General features: G+C 46.5%; 2 protein-coding genes across 2 annotated transcripts; both read right to left on the minus strand.

The window, feature by feature from the left end:
* Positions 1–221: 221 nt before the first annotated feature.
* LOC307066888 (protein FAM170A-like) lies at positions 222–4,302 on the minus strand (the record flags this gene model as incomplete). Its single annotated transcript, XM_079724108.1, is given in 5 exon segments — positions 222–343; positions 346–945; positions 1,136–1,432; positions 1,757–1,897; positions 4,233–4,302. Coding segments are annotated over 5 exon segments (1,230 nt in total).
* Positions 4,303–14,168: 9,866 nt separating this feature from the next.
* LOC307066889 (protein FAM170A-like) lies at positions 14,169–18,251 on the minus strand (the record flags this gene model as incomplete). The annotated part of the gene is given in 4 exon segments (XM_079724109.1): positions 14,169–14,285; positions 14,291–14,892; positions 15,704–15,844; positions 18,182–18,251. Coding segments are annotated over 4 exon segments (930 nt in total).
* Between the last annotated feature and the right edge of the window lie 455 nt (positions 18,252–18,706).

The following is an 18,706-nucleotide window of genomic DNA, read 5'->3' on the forward strand; positions in this document are numbered from 1 at the left end:
GTGCTGGGTGTGTCCCAAGCTGATGCAACTGCAGAGCCATTAGGTCAACCAGCACATGTGTGCGGCCCCTTCCCTTAGACTCCTCTGGGCCCTCGTGACATAGGCTCAGAAGACTGCCAGCCTCAAGCCTTATCTCTTCCAAGGGACGGCCACACCGTCTTCCAGGACTTCTGTCCCATGAATCTCAGTTGCTGTGTGGAAATCAAAAGAGAGAAAAGACCCTACCTGCGGGGTCTCTTCGGGCTGGGGCCTTCCCCCGTGGGCTGCTCTCCCTCATTCTCCTTTTCTTCTTGCTTCTCTTCCTCCTCCTCCTCCTCCTCCTCTTCCTCGGGGGTGCTCTGGATTCCACATTGCCCATCAGCTTGGCCATGGTGAGATGAAAGACACGGCAGCTGAAGCCCTCCAGGACGCCGAACTTCACGTGCTGCTGGAGGATCTCCAAGGTGGGGAAGACGCGGCAGCAAGCCATGCACCTGAAGCCGGTCTCCATGGTCACCATCCAGTCCGGTGTCTTGGCGCTGGGTCTCTCCTCGACGGCAGGTGACCCTGATGGGCTGCCTGGCTCTGCCCTTTCCTCATCCTCTTTCTCCTCCCCAGTGGGCTCACTGTCAGACAGGAGGCTTTCAGTGCACACATCAGAAGAGGGGTCAGTGGCTACTGTGCACACATCCTCAGGAAGGGTCACTTCTTCTATCCTCAGCTGCTTTTCAGGCAACTCCAAGGGTTTCTTTGTCTTCCAGGAGACAGTGACACCCTTGTTCACTTGTACCTGCATGTAGTATATTTTCATGCCCCTTTCCTCTTTGTCTGGGTGCAGATAGTTCTTACAGGGTGAAGAGGGTGAGGAGGAGACACAGTGTGATGGGGAAGTGGTCTCTCCTTCTTCCTGATCCTGGGCTAGGGATGCTCTAGGCTGGGCAGTGTCTCGATGAAATCTCCGGATTCCTGAAAAAGGAAATTAAAATCATAATAACATGCGTGGGCCATGCCGGAAGCTGAGGGAGCAGGTGTGGTAGACGAGAGAGGGACATTTGCATGACATAGCTATGTCGTGAGCTTCGTGTCTGTTGGCCGTAGGACGGAGTGGTGTATCTGGTGTCATCAGTGGGCTTTTCATCTGCATGTGGGGGGATACTGGAGCGGTGTCTGTATACAGGGGTGTGGAGTATGGTGGTGAGGGCTGTGGTATGTGAGCGATGCGGCTGGATGCGTGTACGACGAGGAGTGTGAGTTTGGGAATCTCGGTGGTGCATTCCTTGTGGAATGGGGCTGTGGTGCAGGAGAAGCGCACTGTGGGTCACGTGCTTGGGGTGTATGTGTGCACTGAGAAGGGCTGTGCCTGGAGGGCGCATGTGTGTGTGTGCTGTGTGGACCTGAGCTGGATGGTCCTGCTCTGAGGCTGGAGGTCTGTGATGCAGAACTCTGTCCTTCTCTGGAAGCAAAGGCAAAGACAAAGCCTACATTTTCCTCTGAAGATGCTTAATCTGGTCCCTCTTCCCTCCACCTCAAGCCCAGACCTTTCCGGCCCCTGCTCCTTGACTTCCCCACCATGGTAGTAGCAGTATTCACACACACACACACCCAGACTCAGCTGGCATCCACGCCCTCGTAACAGCTCAGCCATCCTGCCCAGGCTCTTCCACAGAGCCCTCATCACCTCTGATGACCCTGGGTTTCCTCTCAGCCTCCCTGGGATCTGTGTGCCTCCTGCCTCACAGCCAAGCACCCCCTCACCTGAGGAGCCCCGCGCCCTTACCAGCGTAGATGAGCTTGCGCGGAGTAGAAGTACAGAAGAAGTATTTAGAGGCAGAGGAGACCTCCCCTGCCCCTGGGCTGCAGGCTTGGGCCACCACAGTGGATCCAAGCCGAGGGAGATCCTCTTGTGACTTCGAGATTCCTGAGGGAGGGATGAAAGGCTCAGGGTGGGTTCATCAGTCCTCTGTCCACAAATATTTACTGAGTGTGTGACACGTGTCAGGTGCAGTGAATACACACAGTTGAGAGTGTAGTTCCCAGTGGATACTCGAGGATTTAATTCCAATCAATACTTATTCTCTCACTGTCTTGTTGGTAATGTAGGCCTCGGTGGTGACTGTGAGTGTGTGGGAACAGTGAGTGATGTGTATCAGTTATGTCTGTGGTGAGTGTGGGGTTGGCGTGGGGAGCACAGTGCAGATGTGTCTATCTGTGTCTGTGGCCTTGTGTGCATGGTTTCTGTTCACAAGTCAGGAATTCTGGGACATGTAACTTTTCCTTATTGCATGGTGTGGCTTGTATTTATGGTGTGTGTTCATTCATTCATTCACCAAGATTCAGTGAGCAGCTACTCCTGTGTATCCGGCACTCTTCCATTGTTGTAGTCTTTGGTAACGCTGCACATTCTAGTAGGGGAAGACACACACTAAACAAAACTACATAAATATATAATTCATCAGCTGGTGGTAAGTATATAAGGGTTGCCAGACTTAGCGAACAAGAATACAAGGCACCCAGTTAAATTTCAGTTTCAGATAAACCCAGAATAATTTTTTAGTGTAAGTATTCCCATGCAGTGTTTGGTCTTACTTATTTTGAGTGTAAGTATGGCCCATACAATATGTGGGACATACTGATACTGAAAAATTACTTGTTGTTTATTTGGAATTCAAATTGAACTGGATAGCCCATATTTTCTCTGGCAACCCTGACATGGGTTAGTGAGACTGTGGTTTACTGTGGTTTGTACAAAGCGGGTCTGGCATTACTCAAGAATGTGTTATAAGTGTGGTGTGTATGACACGTGACTGGTTCTTATAGAGGTATTTAGAGATGGCTGAAGTTAGCTGTGTTTGTGCGATTGTTGAGGAGATACATATATATATAGTGTGTGTGTGTGTGTGTGTGTGTCATATATATATAGTGTGTGTGTCTATATACATATCTCATCTCCAGCGTTTGGTGTTGGAGGAGAGGATTGTGATACAGGTGGGTTGTGTGAGAACGTAGTACAGAAGGGATGCATGTATATACCTCCATGTGCTGTGTGTGGTTTAATAAGGAAGTTATATGTGGGGTGTGTGATATTTTTGCTGTATCAGAGTGTACATGGGTGTATGAGTTACTGTCTCATAAAACACCCCTAACAAGAATTCTGTATACACTCTTACATACACCGAGTGTCAGCCAGGTCCAGGCAGGGTGACAAGAACTTTACCACGCAGACTTTATATCTGGTAAGCACTCTACCCCCATTCATCCCGCTCTTCTCTGCACTACCACACACACACACACACACACACACACACACACACACACAGAGGAACATAGAGCAAAATATTCTGAATGGTCAGGGGCAGTCATTGCCTTCCCCAGCCTGTCCCAGCCACTGCCTGAAAATCTGCCTGCTGTCTAGAGCTCCATTCCCAGGGCCCATCCTACAGTCTCCAGGGCCCTGGGCCTGGTAGGAGCTACTGGGCTCTAATCTGGGGCAGAGGCCTCTAGCTGGAGCTCTGGGGTGACCACCCCTCTCCCAGGGCAAGCTACTCGCCTCCATTTAATGCACGCAGGCACCCCGTGTCCCGTGGCTCTCAGAGCTCCCCGCAGGACCCTGAGGCCATTTCTCACCCCCACCCACGCGGTCTCAGTCTCTGGAAAACCCTTCCCTTCCCTTGATCTCCTTTGGGAAATTCTTCCTGTTGAAGGAATAAAACCTCCTTGCTTTCAATATGACACCATCCCTAGACAAACAATCTTCTTTCGAAGTGCATTCCACTTGTCAAGATATTTTTCAACAGGGCCTTCAACTCATGGGGCTTCTCTTTCCACTTTGGTAAAAGAGGCCAAGCAACTCATGGGTCTCTCTCAGCATCCTTGCATCCTTCACATCCCCCACCTCATGACCCCAGGGAAAGATCCAAGAGAATAAGAGAGAAATCGGGGACTGAGAAAAGCTGCACCTGTAGGTCTGTGCAAGCAGGATGCAGCCTGCTATGAGTCCGACAAAGCTCCAGGCCCGGCTGCCCCAGGAGAGAGTCCTCAGACCAGCGGAGCTGACCTCCCATCTCCCAGGGGGCATGTGGCCGTTCTGTGCCGTCTCACACCACAGGGACCCTCCGGATAGATATGGCAGCATCAGTGAGACAAGGTCTCTCGCTCCCTGCTTCACAGGTGACACGTTCTCAGTCCCCCGCTTCCTAGAGAAGGTTCAGTTTGGCAGAAACCCATGTGCCCCAGACAACTTGCCCCCCACATACCTCCTCCGTTCTCGGCAGTTTCCTGGGACTCTTCATTTTCCAGATGTTTCCTCTTTTGTTGCCTTTCCATCGTACCACCTAGAAGTCTCCCTTAGAAGATGCCTCAAGAGATGTCCAACTCCTCCTCTTCCCTACAGGTTGGCCCTTGTTGGCTCTTGGGCAGTCCGTTGAAATGATTCAATACAAATAAAAATAGTCAAGTCTCCTAAATGGCTGAAAAACTTGTACCACTTAGTGAACCAGCAGTACTGCCTAGTGCTCACCAGGGCTGTTATGTTTGCAAGGTTGCCAGGCGCACAGCGGAATTCTGTGACCTCAGTGATGACATCAGAGCATTCGGTGGACCTAGGTTGAGCACAGTGTCTGCAATAGCACAGGCCCCATTTTCAAGAACAATTCCTTTTTCCCAGCCGAACCTTTCCCGTGAAAGGGAAAGGTTCATACCATATCTATTATAAATTGTATCATACCATGTCTATTATAAAATTAACATTTTGATTGGAGATCTTTTTTTTTTTTTTTAGTTTCTGCTTTATAACAAAGTGAATCAGTCATACATATACATCAGTTCCCACATCCCTTCCCTCATGCATCTCCCTCCCTCCCACCCTCCCCATCCCACCCCTCCAGCACCGAGCTGATCTCCCTGTGCTCTGCGGCTGCTTCCCACTATCTATCTACCTTATGTTTGGTAGTGTATATATGTCCATGCCTCTCTTTCGTTTTGTCACAGCTTACCCTTCCCCCTCCCCATATCCTCAAGTCCATTCTCAAGTAGGTCTGTGTCTTTATTCCCGTTTTACCCCTAGGTTCTTCATGACATTTTTTTTAAATTCCATATATATATGTTAGCATACGGTATTTGTCTTTCTCCTTCTGACTTACTTCACTCTGTATGACAGACTCTAGGTCTATCCACCTCATTACAAATAGCTCAGTTTCGTTTCTTTTTATGGCTGAGTAATATTCCATTGTATATATGTGCCACATCTTCTTTATCCATTCATCCAATGATGGACACTTAGGTTGTTTCCAGCTCCGGGCTATTGTGAATAGAGCTGCAATGAACATTTTGGTACATGTCTCTTTTTGAATTATGGTTTTCTCAGGGTATATGCCTAGTAGTGGGATTGCTGGATCATATGGTAGTTCTATTTTTAGTTTTTTAAGGAACCTCCATACTGTTCTCCATAGTGGCTGTACCAATTCACATTCCCACCAGCAGTGCAAGAGTGTTCCCTTTTCTCCACACCCTCTCCAGTATTTATTGTTTCTAGATTTCTTGATGATGGCCATTCTGACTGGTGTGAGATGATATCTCATTGTAGTTTTGATTTGCATTTCTCTAATGATTAATGATGTTGAGCATTCTTTCATGTGTTTGTTGGCAGTCTGTATATCTTCTTTGGAGAAATGCCTATTTAAGTCTTCTGCCCATTTTTGGGTTGGGTTTTTTGTTTTTTTGCTATTGAGCTGCATGAGCTGTTTATAAATTTTGGAGATTAATTCTTTGTCAGTTGCTTCATTTGCAAATATTTTCTCCCATTCTGAGGGTTGTCTTTTGGTCTTGTTTATGGTTTCCTTTGCTGTGCAAAAGCTTTGAAGTTTCATTAGGTCCCATTTGTTTACCTTTGTTTTTATTTCCATTTCTCTAGGAGGTGGGTCCAAAAGGATCTTGCTGTGATTTATGTCATAGAGTGTTCTGCCTATGTTTTCCTCTGAGAGTTTGATAGTTTCTGGCCTTACATTTAGGTCTTTAATCCATTTTGAGCTTATTTTTGTGTATGGTGTTAGGGAATGATCTAATCTCATACTTTTACATGTCCCTGTCCAGTTTTCCCAGCACCACTTATTGAAGAGGCTGTCCTTTCTCCAGTGTACATTCCTGCCTCCTTTATCAAAGATAAGTTGACCATATGTGCGTGGGTTTATCTCTGGGCTTTCTATCCTGTTCCATTGATCTATCTTTCTGTTTTTGTGCCAGTTCCACACTGTCTTGATTACTGTAGCTTTGTAGTATAGTCTGAAGTCAGGGAGCCTGATTCCTCCAGCTCCGTTTTTCGTTCTCAAGATTGCTTTGGCTATTCGGGGTCTTTTGTTTCTCCAAACAAATTTTGAAATTTTTGGTTCTAGTTCTGTGAAAAATGCCAGTGGTAGTTTGATAGGGATTGCATTGAATCTGTAGATTGCTTTGGGTAGTAGAGTCATTTTCACAATATTGATTCTTCCAATCCAGGAGCATGGTATATCTCTCCATCTATTTGTATCATCTTTAATTTCTTTCATCAGTGTCTTATAATTCTCTGCATACAGGTCTTTTGTCTCCTTAGGTAGGTTTATTCCTAGATATTTTATTCTTTTTGTTGCAATGGTAAATGGGAGTGTTTTCTTGATTTCATTTTCCGATTTTTCATCATTAGTGTACAGGAATGCCAGAGATTTCTGTGCATTAATTTTGTATCCTGCTACTTTACCAAATTCATTGATTAGCTCTAGTAGTTTTCTGGTAGCATCTTTAGGATTCTCTATGTATAGTATCATGTCATCAGCAAACAGTGACAGCTTTACTTCTTCTGGAGATCTTTTAATGTCTTTTCTAGAGAGATTTAATATGAATATTTTAAATGGTCTCCAGTTTCCCTGTGGATTATTGACATTTTAAACTCTGCACTTCAATTTTCCCTCAATACGTGTAATTTTGTCACGGCTATTTCTGTACTTAAAGATGAGGAACTATATAATTGATTTCTTCATTTTTTTCCCCATCTCTTTCCAAGGTACTGAATTTGATTGTGTCTTACGAATGAGTGCAAAATGCTAGTCCTTGAGTCAGGACATTGGGCCCTTTACCAAGTAACTCAAACTATCTGGGCTTCAGCTTCTGTATGTGCGATCAAGAGGCTTGGACTAGCTGACTTTTCAAATGCTGTGTTTCTTTGATTCACTCTCACTTACTGATCTGCTCCTTAAGAAGAGGGTCTGTTCTCATAAAGTAACAACAGTCTTTTCCTAACCTTGGGTTGGGCGGAGTTTAACTGGTCATACTCAGTTTGTTAGTTCTATTTCCTTCTATGTATGCTTAGCTCTAAATAATTTATATGGCTCTTGTGACTATTTTTAGATCTTATTTTTTTCTTATTTTCTTTTACAGTTTCTAATTTGTTATCGCCAGTGTAGAGGAGCCTGATTGATTTTTTAAATTTATTGATCTTGTATGTGTGTGCCTTGTTGAACCGTCTTATTAGTTCCTGCTAGTTTATCTGTGGGTTCTTTTGGGTCTCCTAGATAAATGAGCATATTAAACGTAAATAATGTGTTCTTTGGATAAAGTTTATTTTCTTGCATCTATATATATAGAAGCAATATGTTGAAGTGATTTAAATATTTCAATACTTACATACCTGTTATCACAATCTAACGTTCTTGATCTTCTTTTCTTTCAATCAATATTATGTTTTCAAGATTTATCCACGTGAATCCATATAGATCTAGGTCTTTGATTTTTGACTGTTTGCTATTATTTCATCACATGCGTATAGCATCACTTATTTTCCATTCAAGCATTATTGGACAATTGGATTGTTTCCCTCCCTTCTCTAGAACAAACAACGTTTCCTAGAATATCCCTGAAGATGTCTGACAGTCGAGAAGGGCCAGGCTGCCCGAAGGATTGCTACTTGCTTTTAGCCACCTTCCAACAGGCCATCTCCAGCCAGCAATTTGAAGCACAGCTGAAATGAAAACTCCCCCAAATGTGGAGATGTTAGGAGCTTCTTAGAAGGTGGGAGGTTAATGATTGGCATCCTGCTGGGATCCCAGGGGAGTCTGAGCTGGCCTGAAGCTCATCTTCCTCCTCCACCTCTCAAGAGAAATGTGGAGGAAAGAAGACTTCCAAAACTGTGAGTAGGCAGAGGGAGAGGTATTGGGGGCCGAAGCTGTAACTGAGGTCTTGGAGTGGGCTGTGAGGACGCAGAGCCTCTAGAGAGCCAGGCTCTGCCTTCTGAGAACTTCTCCCCTAAGGCTGCTCCTAATTCAGGTGATACCAGCCATATAGAGCCGACTTGGCCCACACTGTCACAGAAAGCCTTATCAGAATCTCTTCTTCTTCATACACCCTTGTGTCTGTTACTTGGTTATTGCCTTTGGTGCTCCACTGATGTGAACCACAGTCGCCAGGGGATGGAGGACACTAGTGACCCATCTTGCTCTGTGGCCTCAGTCCACAGCTTGAGGGTAAGGGAAGAGGCCAAATGAAGATCAAGAAGGAAAGATGGAGTTTGAAGAGAAGACCTGAGTTAAGGGTGTCTTCTCAAGTCTTGATGAATGAAATGTAGCTCCAGTACCTGAAGTCCTGCTTGTTCTCAAGGCTGACCACGGGGCTGGGTGCACTCAGTGAAGGAGCCGTATACACTTAGTATTTCCTTGCTTGCTCACACTTGCCCTCCTCTGATACACCCTCTGCAAGCCTGATCTTCCCCTGAAAGAACTTTCCACCTGCTACTGTCATCTCCTGAACATTTGCTTCCCCTTCCTAGTGTCCCCCTAGAATGCCATTGCAGCCAATTCATAATTTGATAATCATGCTTCTTACCATATTCTCAGCAACTTCTGATAAATTTTATTCACTTTATTCCATAGTCTTCACACATCAATAATCTTCCTTAACTTCCTAGCTGCAGGTTAACCCATTCGGAATCATTTCTTTTTCTTTCTCTTCTTTGGCAAATGCTTTCTATCTTTTAAGGTCTTTTTCTTGTCTCTCTACCATCCTGCCTTCCTGAACTTCTTTTTTTTCCGTTTAAGTAACCTTTCAATCTCCTTCCCCAATTTCCTCATAAACATTTAGAGTTTATGCCTCACACGTTAGACAGCGGTTTATGAATGGCCAGGCATAATGGACTCAGAATGAGTTGGCACCCCCGAGGTACCTGTCTTGCTGGGGAGCCACAGGTGAAGGGCTGGCTGCTGGACACATGTTGGCATGGAGTCAGGCTGAGTGGCCTCAGGGTGTTTGCTCTGCACTTGTGTGTGTTTCTCCCTAGTTGGTTTCTTTGTCCAGCCACCTGTGCCCTCCCTCCATCCAGCCCAGGGAATCCTTCTCATCACAGGGGTAGGATGTTTGTCTCATTTTCCATCACATCCTTTCCCCAAAGTTTGGTTGTGAGTTGTTCCCATTCCAAAGACCTCTCCTCTTTGAAGAGAAAAGAGAAAATCTTTTCTCTCCTTTTCTCTCACTTCACTTCTGCTCTATTATCTCCTCCGTCCAGAATGGCCCACTGACTCAAATGGCTGTAGATCCAAAGATGGCAAGAAATGCCAGCAATTCTGAGATAATAATACGCATGTATCAGGAACACTGGAAAACCTTTATCCCGCCACATTAAACAAAATTGCACTTCCAGTGTATTCAGAGTCTCAGAAACACAAATGATACAGAAATTGAATTACACTCAAGTTTTTCTTTCCTCCTTTCCTGATTTATTCTAATCCTCAAAGTTAACATGATGAACTATTTGTTAGGTAAAGTTTCAGACATTTTCTACACATGCACACTTTTCTTTTTTTCACATAAGAGTGTGAACTAGGTCACTTTCAACATGCTGTGATTCTGTGATTCACTGTCTCCCACCGAGTCATCCACAGATAAAGTCATCTGTTTCATGGAGAAATATTTCCAATAGCTAATAGCCAATGTCTGTGGAGTGCTTACTCTGTGTCGGTTTCTTGTAACTACTTTACAGATCTTTTGTACAACGTACCCATGGACCAGGTACAATGATAACCCCCAAGTGACAGATAAGTGCAGATAAGTACAAATAAATACAGAGGCCAAGTGACTTGCCCAAGACACTGGAGCAAATCAAAATCCATGCCTCTGTAATCATTTTGCTCTATTGCCTCTGTCTGGGAGGCTTGATGATTTGGCAACTAAAACCTTAAATATCATGTTCCATTTTTATATGTGTGACACAAGCGTGGGGCTGTGATATGGGGTAACTAACCTGACTACTTTTGAAAACCCTTATGCACCTGGATGAAAGTAAGCCAGGGACTGCAAGCTATAGATTGAAGGTTTCCTACCAACTTTTAAAAATAGCTTCTTGAATGCAATTTATGTAATGTCAAGTCTAGGATGTAGTCCAAATAGTAACAGAAAAATGGAGATATGTAGAAAAATACTTAAAGTTGACAAGTATTGGGAGTGTAGTATTTTTGGGGCCAGCGTGTAGACCACAGGAAAACTTGCTGTTTCCATCCCAAAGGGAAGAGCCCTACGTTGCAACTGCCAAGGTCCCTGGGGCAGCAAGTGTGCTCAGTGCTTAGTAAAGAAGCATCCTCAGTTTGATAGAATCCTATGGGAGCCTTACATTTGGTTAGCAGTTCTACATTCTTGATGTACTAATATTTTCAGGGTGTGGGAGGGTATCAAGCTCTGAAAATACCCTTGGAGAGATTTGCTTATTCAGTTTGGCTTTTTCAATCTCCCTACTACTTCTTTACTAAACACCAGGCGGTTTCCTTCACTTTTCAGAACCATGTTGTTTTTCCCTTGTCTAATGAACTTTGAAATACTTTTGGATGAGCTATTAAGTTTGGGAAAAAATAAACATCTCTTTAAAATAAGGAAGATAATAACAATGACAAGTAGAAAAAGCTCTAAAACAGAGAATATCCTCCATTCTAGCCAATGACTGGGAGTGGAAGGTTGGTGCTCGCTGTCCAGGACGTAGAAATAAAAGCTGAGGGGGCACTGAGGCGTCTCCTGGATCTCTATAAGCCTCCATCATTTCTGCTGAGTAGGGTTGACAGATAAAATATAGGCTGTTTAGTTAAATATGAATGTCAGAAAAACAATGAGTACATTTTGAAGATAAGTATGCCCCAAATAGTATATAGGATCTACTTATACTAAAAATAATGACTTATTATTCATGTGAAGTTCAAGTTTAACTGGGTATCCTGTATTTTTAGTTACTAAATCTGCCAGCCCTACTGATGATCCACAATGGAGGCAGTTCAGGAGCGGTACATGCTGGCTCTCGGACAGTCAGAAATTGCTTCAGCAGATCCAGGTACAGTATGAAATTCTTTTTAGATGTAGCTCAGAAGCCGTGGCCAGCCCTTGACTGCAAGTACTGCCTCGGGTTTCCCTGAGGTGGGGTCAACCTTCCTCTTAATGGCCTTTTGGTCAGTCTGGAAGACCATATCCAAGGGGAGCCCCAAAGTCAGTTTCATCCTCACAACCATGTTTCCAATTCCTGGAATTGGCTGCATGTGACTCACAAGAGCTGAGGAGGTTTGTGGAAATTGGGAGTGTCATAGCTTGAACCCTTTGTAGGTAAAGTTTTGCTGTTCTGAGAGTTTGAACAGGAGCAATGTGAAAGACTCCAGGTCCCCAGGTAGCTAGAAATAATCCTGTTCTACTTCTGTGTATGTGACAAGTCTCTAATAGTTCAGAGAGCAAGTATTTGGTCTTAGAAAGACTGATCCAAGCTTGGATGTTTCTGGTGACAAGGCAAGGTCCTGAGTTTCAAGTTCACCTTTTATGGTTGAGGAGACAATAAGGTGGTCAGAAGGGAAATCATGGAGGAGACCTTGGCTTCATCCATTGTGCAGGCTTGTATATGTGGTTCTATGTAGATTGTGTTTCAAAGGCGGAGCTTGTTTACAACTATGAACATTCTCCGATGTGCTTTTTGGACCTTCATTCCCAGAGCGAGAGCAGTGCCGAGGCTCTAGAAATGCCATGGATATTCTGAGCTGTCAGTGGCATTTCCCAGGTACTGTTCCCTTGGTGCCGCTCCTTGAAATGTCCAAAGGGATTATCATCTGTCTTGTGGCGGGTCCTAGCATTGTGAAAGGAAGCTGCTGCACCTGGCTCAGAGGATTTCGGATGTGGTGGGAGGAGTAGTAGTACTACGACTCTAAATTGTATCACAGCATATCTATTCCATCTTGAGAGTGGGGTTGGGGGGTTATGAAGGGGGGCTTTTATTGTTCTTTTATACATTGTACCCTTGGAACTAATTCAATTTTTTAAAATTAATTAATTAATTTTGGGCTGCATTGGGTCTTTGTTGCTGCTAGCGGGCGTTCTCTAGTTGCAGTGAGCGGGGGCTACTCTTGGCTGTGGTGCACGGGCTTCTCATTGCAGTGGCTTCTCTTGTTGCGGAGCATGGGCTCTAGGCACGCAGGCTTCCGTAGTTGTGGCACGTGGGCTCGGTAGATGTGGCACACGGGCTGTAGAGCGCAGGCTCAGTAGTTGTGGCGCGCGGGCTTAGTTACTCCGTGGCACGTGGGATCTTCCCAGACCAGGGCTCGAACCCATGTCCCCTGCATTCGCAGGCATATTCTTAACCACTGCTCCACCAGGGAAGCCCAATAATTCAGTTTTTTATAAAGAGAAGATTCCTAATATTATTCCAAAATTTTAAAAATATGTAGTTGGATAACACTATGCAAAATTAACTGATATACTCTTTTATTATTTCTCTTTGCTCCCTGGATTTTTTTCCCCATCCAGTCAGCTAGGCACTGTGAGTTCACTGCATTAGGAAGGTAAAGACTCAGCAGAAATGAGGGAGAAAAAAAGAAAATTCTCAGCTTTGGAATGTTCACAACGGAGGCCACAGTAGAACAGGTGAGAATTCTGTGAACAAAAAATCAATGTCGTCTCAAATGTCAAAAAGTATTCTCTGCACTGGGAGGCAGGAGAGGGAGGGAGGGAAGGACTGAAGGAGAGAGATCAGTGTGGCCAGGGACATGGAGACTGTGCTTGAGGACGATATGCCCAGGAAGAGAATCAGAATCTGGAGAAGATTCAGCCTGCATGTGATCATTGCCTCCAGCCAGCACCCTCATCTCAGACGTTGGGAAATTCAGAGAGAGAGTGGGAGTACGTCAGGAGGGCCACGCACATAGTCTGTGTGGCAGGGGTTGTGGCCATTCCCTATTTGTGAGGAGTCCCCAGCAATTTGCAGGCCTCTTCTGGAAAATGCTGGCGGACGTCTCTAGTGCTTATGTGAAAGCTTGTTCACAAACCTTGAAAGATACAGATGTAGATGACAGATAGATGCATAGATAGAAAAATGTAATTAAATAAAACCTCCAGGAAAGGTTTGGAAAATGCCCTTTATTGCATAGGACGTTTCTATTGTCATATGATGTTAGACTGAGTGCCGGTCCCTTCATCCTCCTTCAGACCACGGCATTCTGTCTGCTACTATCCCGAGGGTCCTTTCTTCTCCCTGGAAGGGATAAAACAAATGAGGTAGAACAGGAAGAGACAAGAAGCACTCCAAGCTCTGCTGGTCAGGGTTACCCTCCAGCGTTGCCTTAATGCTCAGAGCCACACACACCACAGTGAGCTTGGCTCCAGATCAACTACCACGCAACGAAGGTTCTGGAACATTTCCATATCTCGGGGGACCTCATTTCCACGTGACTCTCTTTCATATTCCCCTTTGTCACAGAAGGCTAGGTACAGTGGTCAGGGTGAGATGTCAGCTCAGGCCCAAGGCTCTCAGACCTCAAAGTTCTGGTCCTGCAAGGGCCCCTGTCCTCTCTTCAGACCACTCCTGGCTCTCTCTGCCGAGAAGGAGCTGCTGGCAGTACGTCCTCTAAGAGTTGAGGTCCATCGTGCAGACCCTGAGAAAACTCCTAGGAAAAAGCTCCACCTTCTTGTTGAAGTCAACAGAGCTCAATTCCTTTGGTAGTGCTGGGTGTGTCCCAAGCTGATGCAACTGCAGAGCCATTAGGTCAACCAGCACATGTGTGCGGCCCCTTCCCTTAGACTCCTCTGGGCCCTCGTGACATAGGCTCAGAAGACTGCCAGCCTCAAGCCTTATCTCTTCCAAGGGACGGCCACACCGTCTTCCAGGACTTCTGTCCCATGAATCTCAGTTGCTGTGTGGAAATCAAAAGAGAGAAAAGACCCTACCTGCGGGGTCTCTTCGGGCTGGGGCCTTCCCCCGTGGGCTGCTCTCCCTCATTCTCCTTTTCTTCTTGCTTCTCTTCCTCCTCCTCCTCCTCCTCCTCTTCCTCGGGGGTGCTCTGGATTCCACATTGCCCATCAGCTTGGCCATGGTGAGATGAAAGACACGGCAGCTGAAGCCCTCCAGGACGCCGAACTTCACGTGCTGCTGGAGGATCTCCAAGGTGGGGAAGACGCGGCAGCAAGCCATGCACCTGAAGCCGGTCTCCATGGTCACCATCCAGTCCGGTGTCTTGGCGCTGGGTCTCTCCTCGACGGCAGGTGACCCTGATGGGCTGCCTGGCTCTGCCCTTTCCTCATCCTCTTTCTCCTCCCCAGTGGGCTCACTGTCAGACAGGAGGCTTTCAGTGCACACATCAGAAGAGGGGTCAGTGGCTACTGTGCACACATCCTCAGGAAGGGTCACTTCTTCTATCCTCAGCTGCTTTTCAGGCAACTCCAAGGGTTTCTTTGTCTTCCAGGAGACAGCGACACCCTTGTTCACTTGTACCTGCATGTAGTATATTTTCATGCCCCTTTCCTCTTTGTCTGGGTGCAGATAGTTCTTACAGGGTGAAGAGGGTGAGGAGGAGACACAGTGTGATGGGGAAGTGGTCTCTCCTTCTTCCTGATCCTGGGCTAGGGATGCTCTAGGCTGGGCAGTGTCTCGATGAAATCTCCGGATTCCTGAAAAAGGAAATTAAAATCATAATAACATGCGTGGGCCATGCCGGAAGCTGAGGGAGCAGGTGTGGTAGACGAGAGAGGGACATTTGCATGACATAGCTATGTCGTGAGCTTCGTGTCTGTTGGCCGTAGGACGAAGTGGTGTATCTGGTGTCATCAGTGGGCTTTTCATCTGCATGTGGGGGGATACTGGAGCGGTGTCTGTATACAGGGGTGTGGAGTATGGTGGTGAGGGCTGTGGTATGTGAGCGATGCGGCTGGATGCGTGTACGACGAGGAGTGTGAGTTTGGGAATCTCGGTGGTGCATTCCTTGTGGAATGGGGCTGTGGTGCAGGAGAAGCGCACTGTGGGTCAGGTGCTTGGGGTGTATGTGTGCACTGAGAAGGGCTGTGCCTGGAGGGCGCATGTGTGTGTGTGCTGTGTGGACCTGAGCTGGATGGTCCTGCTCTGAGGCTGGAGGTCTGTGATGCAGAACTCTGTCCTTCTCTGGAAGCAAAGGCAAAGACAAAGCCTACATTTTCCTCTGAAGATGCTTAATCTGGTCCCTCTTCCCTCCACCTCAAGCCCAGACCTTTCCGGCCCCTGCTCCTTGACTTCCCCACCATGGTAGTAGCAGTATTCACACACACACACACCCAGACTCAGCTGGCATCCACGCCCTCGTAACAGCTCAGCCATCCTGCCCAGGCTCTTCCACAGAGCCCTCATCACCTCTGATGACCCTGGGTTTCCTCTCAGCCTCCCTGGGATCTGTGTGCCTCCTGCCTCACAGCCAAGCACCCCCTCACCTGAGGAGCCCCGCGCCCTTACCAGCGTAGATGAGCTTGCGCGGAGTAGAAGTACAGAAGAAGTATTTAGAGGCAGAGGAGACCTCCCCTGCCCCTGGGCTGCAGGCTTGGGCCACCACAGTGGATCCAAGCCGAGGGAGATCCTCTTGTGACTTCGAGATTCCTGAGGGAGGAATGAAAGGCTCAGGGTGGGTTCATCAGTCCTCTGTCCACAAATATTTACTGAGTGTGTGACACGTGTCAGGTGCAGTGAATACACACAGTTGAGAGTGTAGTTCCCAGTGGATACTCGAGGATTTAATTCCAATCAATACTTATTCTCTCACTGTCTTGTTGGTAATGTAGGCCTCGGTGGTGACTGTGAGTGTGTGGGAACAGTGAGTGATGTGTATCAGTTATGTCTGTGGTGAGTGTGGGGTTGGCGTGGGGAGCACAGTGCAGATGTGTCTATCTGTGTCTGTGGCCTTGTGTGCATGGTTTCTGTTCACAAGTCAGGAATTCTGGGACATGTAACTTTTCCTTATTGCATGGTGTGGCTTGTATTTATGGTGTGTGTTCATTCATTCATTCACCAAGATTCAGTGAGCAGCTACTCCTGTGTATCCGGCACTCTTCCATTGTTGTAGTCTTTGGTAACGCTGCACATTCTAGTAGGGGAAGACACACACTAAACAAAACTACATAAATATATAATTCATCAGCTGGTGGTAAGTATATAAGGGTTGCCAGACTTAGCGAACAAGAATACAAGGCACCCAGTTAAATTTCAGTTTCAGATAAACCCAGAATAATTTTTTAGTGTAAGTATTCCCATGCAGTGTTTGGTCTTACTTATTTTGAGTGTAAGTATGGCCCATACAATATGTGGGACATACTGATACTGAAAAATTACTTGTTGTTTATTTGGAATTCAAATTGAACTGGATAGCCCATATTTTCTCTGGCAACCCTGACATGGGTTAGTGAGACTGTGGTTTACTGTGGTTTGTACAAAGCGGGTCTGGCATTACTCAAGAATGTGTTATAAGTGTGGTGTGTATGACACGTGACTGGTTCTTATAGAGGTATTTAGAGATGGCTGAAGTTAGCTGTGTTTGTGCGATTGTTGAGGAGATACATATATATATAGTGTGTGTGTGTGTGTGTGTGTGTCATATATATATAGTGTGTGTGTCTATATACATATCTCATCTCCAGCGTTTGGTGTTGGAGGAGAGGATTGTGATACAGGTGGGTTGTGTGAGAACGTAGTACAGAAGGGATGCATGTATATACCTCCATGTGCTGTGTGTGGTTTAATAAGGAAGTTATATGTGGGGTGTGTGATATTTTTGCTGTATCAGAGTGTACATGGGTGTATGAGTTACTGTCTCATAAAACACCCCTAACAAGAATTCTGTATACACTCTTACATACACCGAGTGTCAGCCAGGTCCAGGCAGGGTGACAAGAACTTTACCACGCAGACTTTATATCTGGTAAGCACTCTACCCCCATTCATCCCGCTCTTCTCTGCACTACCACACACACACACACACACACACACACACACACACACACACAGAGGAACATAGAGCAAAATATTCTGAATGGTCAGGGGCAGTCATTGCCTTCCCCAGCCTGTCCCAGCCACTGCCTGAAAATCTGCCTGCTGTCTAGAGCTCCATTCCCAGGGCCCATCCTACAGTCTCCAGGGCCCTGGGCCTGGTAGGAGCTACTGGGCTCTAATCTGGGGCAGAGGCCTCTAGCTGGAGCTCTGGGGTGACCACCCCTCTCCCAGGGCAAGCTACTCGCCTCCATTTAATGCACGCAGGCACCCCGTGTCCCGTGGCTCTCAGAGCTCCCCGCAGGACCCTGAGGCCATTTCTCACCCCCGCCCACGCGGTCTCAGTCTCTGGAAAACCCTTCCCTTCCCTTGATCTCCTTTGGGAAATTCTTCCTGTTGAAGGAATAAAACCTCCTTGCTTTCAATATGACACCATCCCTAGACAAACAATCTTCTTTCGAAGTGCATTCCACTTGTCAAGATATTTTTCAACAGGGCCTTCAACTCATGGGGCTTCTCTTTCCACTTTGGTAAAAGAGGCCAAGCAACTCATGGGTCTCTCTCAGCATCCTTGCATCCTTCACATCCCCCACCTCATGACCCCAGGGAAAGATCCAAGAGAATAAGAGAGAAATCGGGGACTGAGAAAAGCTGCACCTGTAGGTCTGTGCAAGCAGGATGCAGCCTGCTATGAGTCCGACAAAGCTCCAGGCCCGGCTGCCCCAGGAGAGAGTCCTCAGACCAGCGGAGCTGACCTCCCATCTCCCAGGGGGCATGTGGCCGTTCTGTGCCGTCTCACACCACAGGGACCCTCCGGATAGATATGGCAGCATCAGTGAGACAAGGTCTCTCGCTCCCTGCTTCACAGGTGACACGTTCTCAGTCCCCCGCTTCCTAGAGAAGGTTCAGTTTGGCAGAAACCCATGTGCCCCAGACAACTTGCCCCCCACATACCTCCTCCGTTCTCGGCAGTTTCCTGGGACTCTTCATTTTCCAGATGTTTCCTCTTTTGTTGCCTTTCCATCGTACCACCTAGAAGTCTCCCTTAGAAGATGCCTCAAGAGATGTCCAACTCCTCCTCTTCCCTACAGGTTGGCCCTTGTTGGCTCTTGGGCAGTCCGTTGAAATGATTCAATACAAATAAAAATAGTCAAGTCTCCTAAATGGCTGAAAAACTTGTACCACTTAGTGAACCAGCAGTACTGCCTAGTGCTCACCAGGGCTGTTATGTTTGCAAGGTTGCCAGGCGCACAGCGGAATTCTGTGACCTCAGTGATGACATCAGAGCATTCGGTGGACCTAGGTTGAGCACAGTGTCTGCAATAGCACAGGCCCCATTTTCAAGAACAATTCCTTTTTCCCAGCCGAACCTTTCCCGTGAAAGGGAAAGGTTCATACCATATCTATTATAAATTGTATCATACCATGTCTATTATAAAATTAACATTTTGATTGGAGATCTTTTTTTTTTTTTTAGTT

This window comes from Hyperoodon ampullatus (assembly GCF_949752795.1).
Source record: "Hyperoodon ampullatus genome assembly, chromosome: 18".
Taxonomy (NCBI): Eukaryota; Metazoa; Chordata; class Mammalia; order Artiodactyla; family Ziphiidae; genus Hyperoodon; species Hyperoodon ampullatus.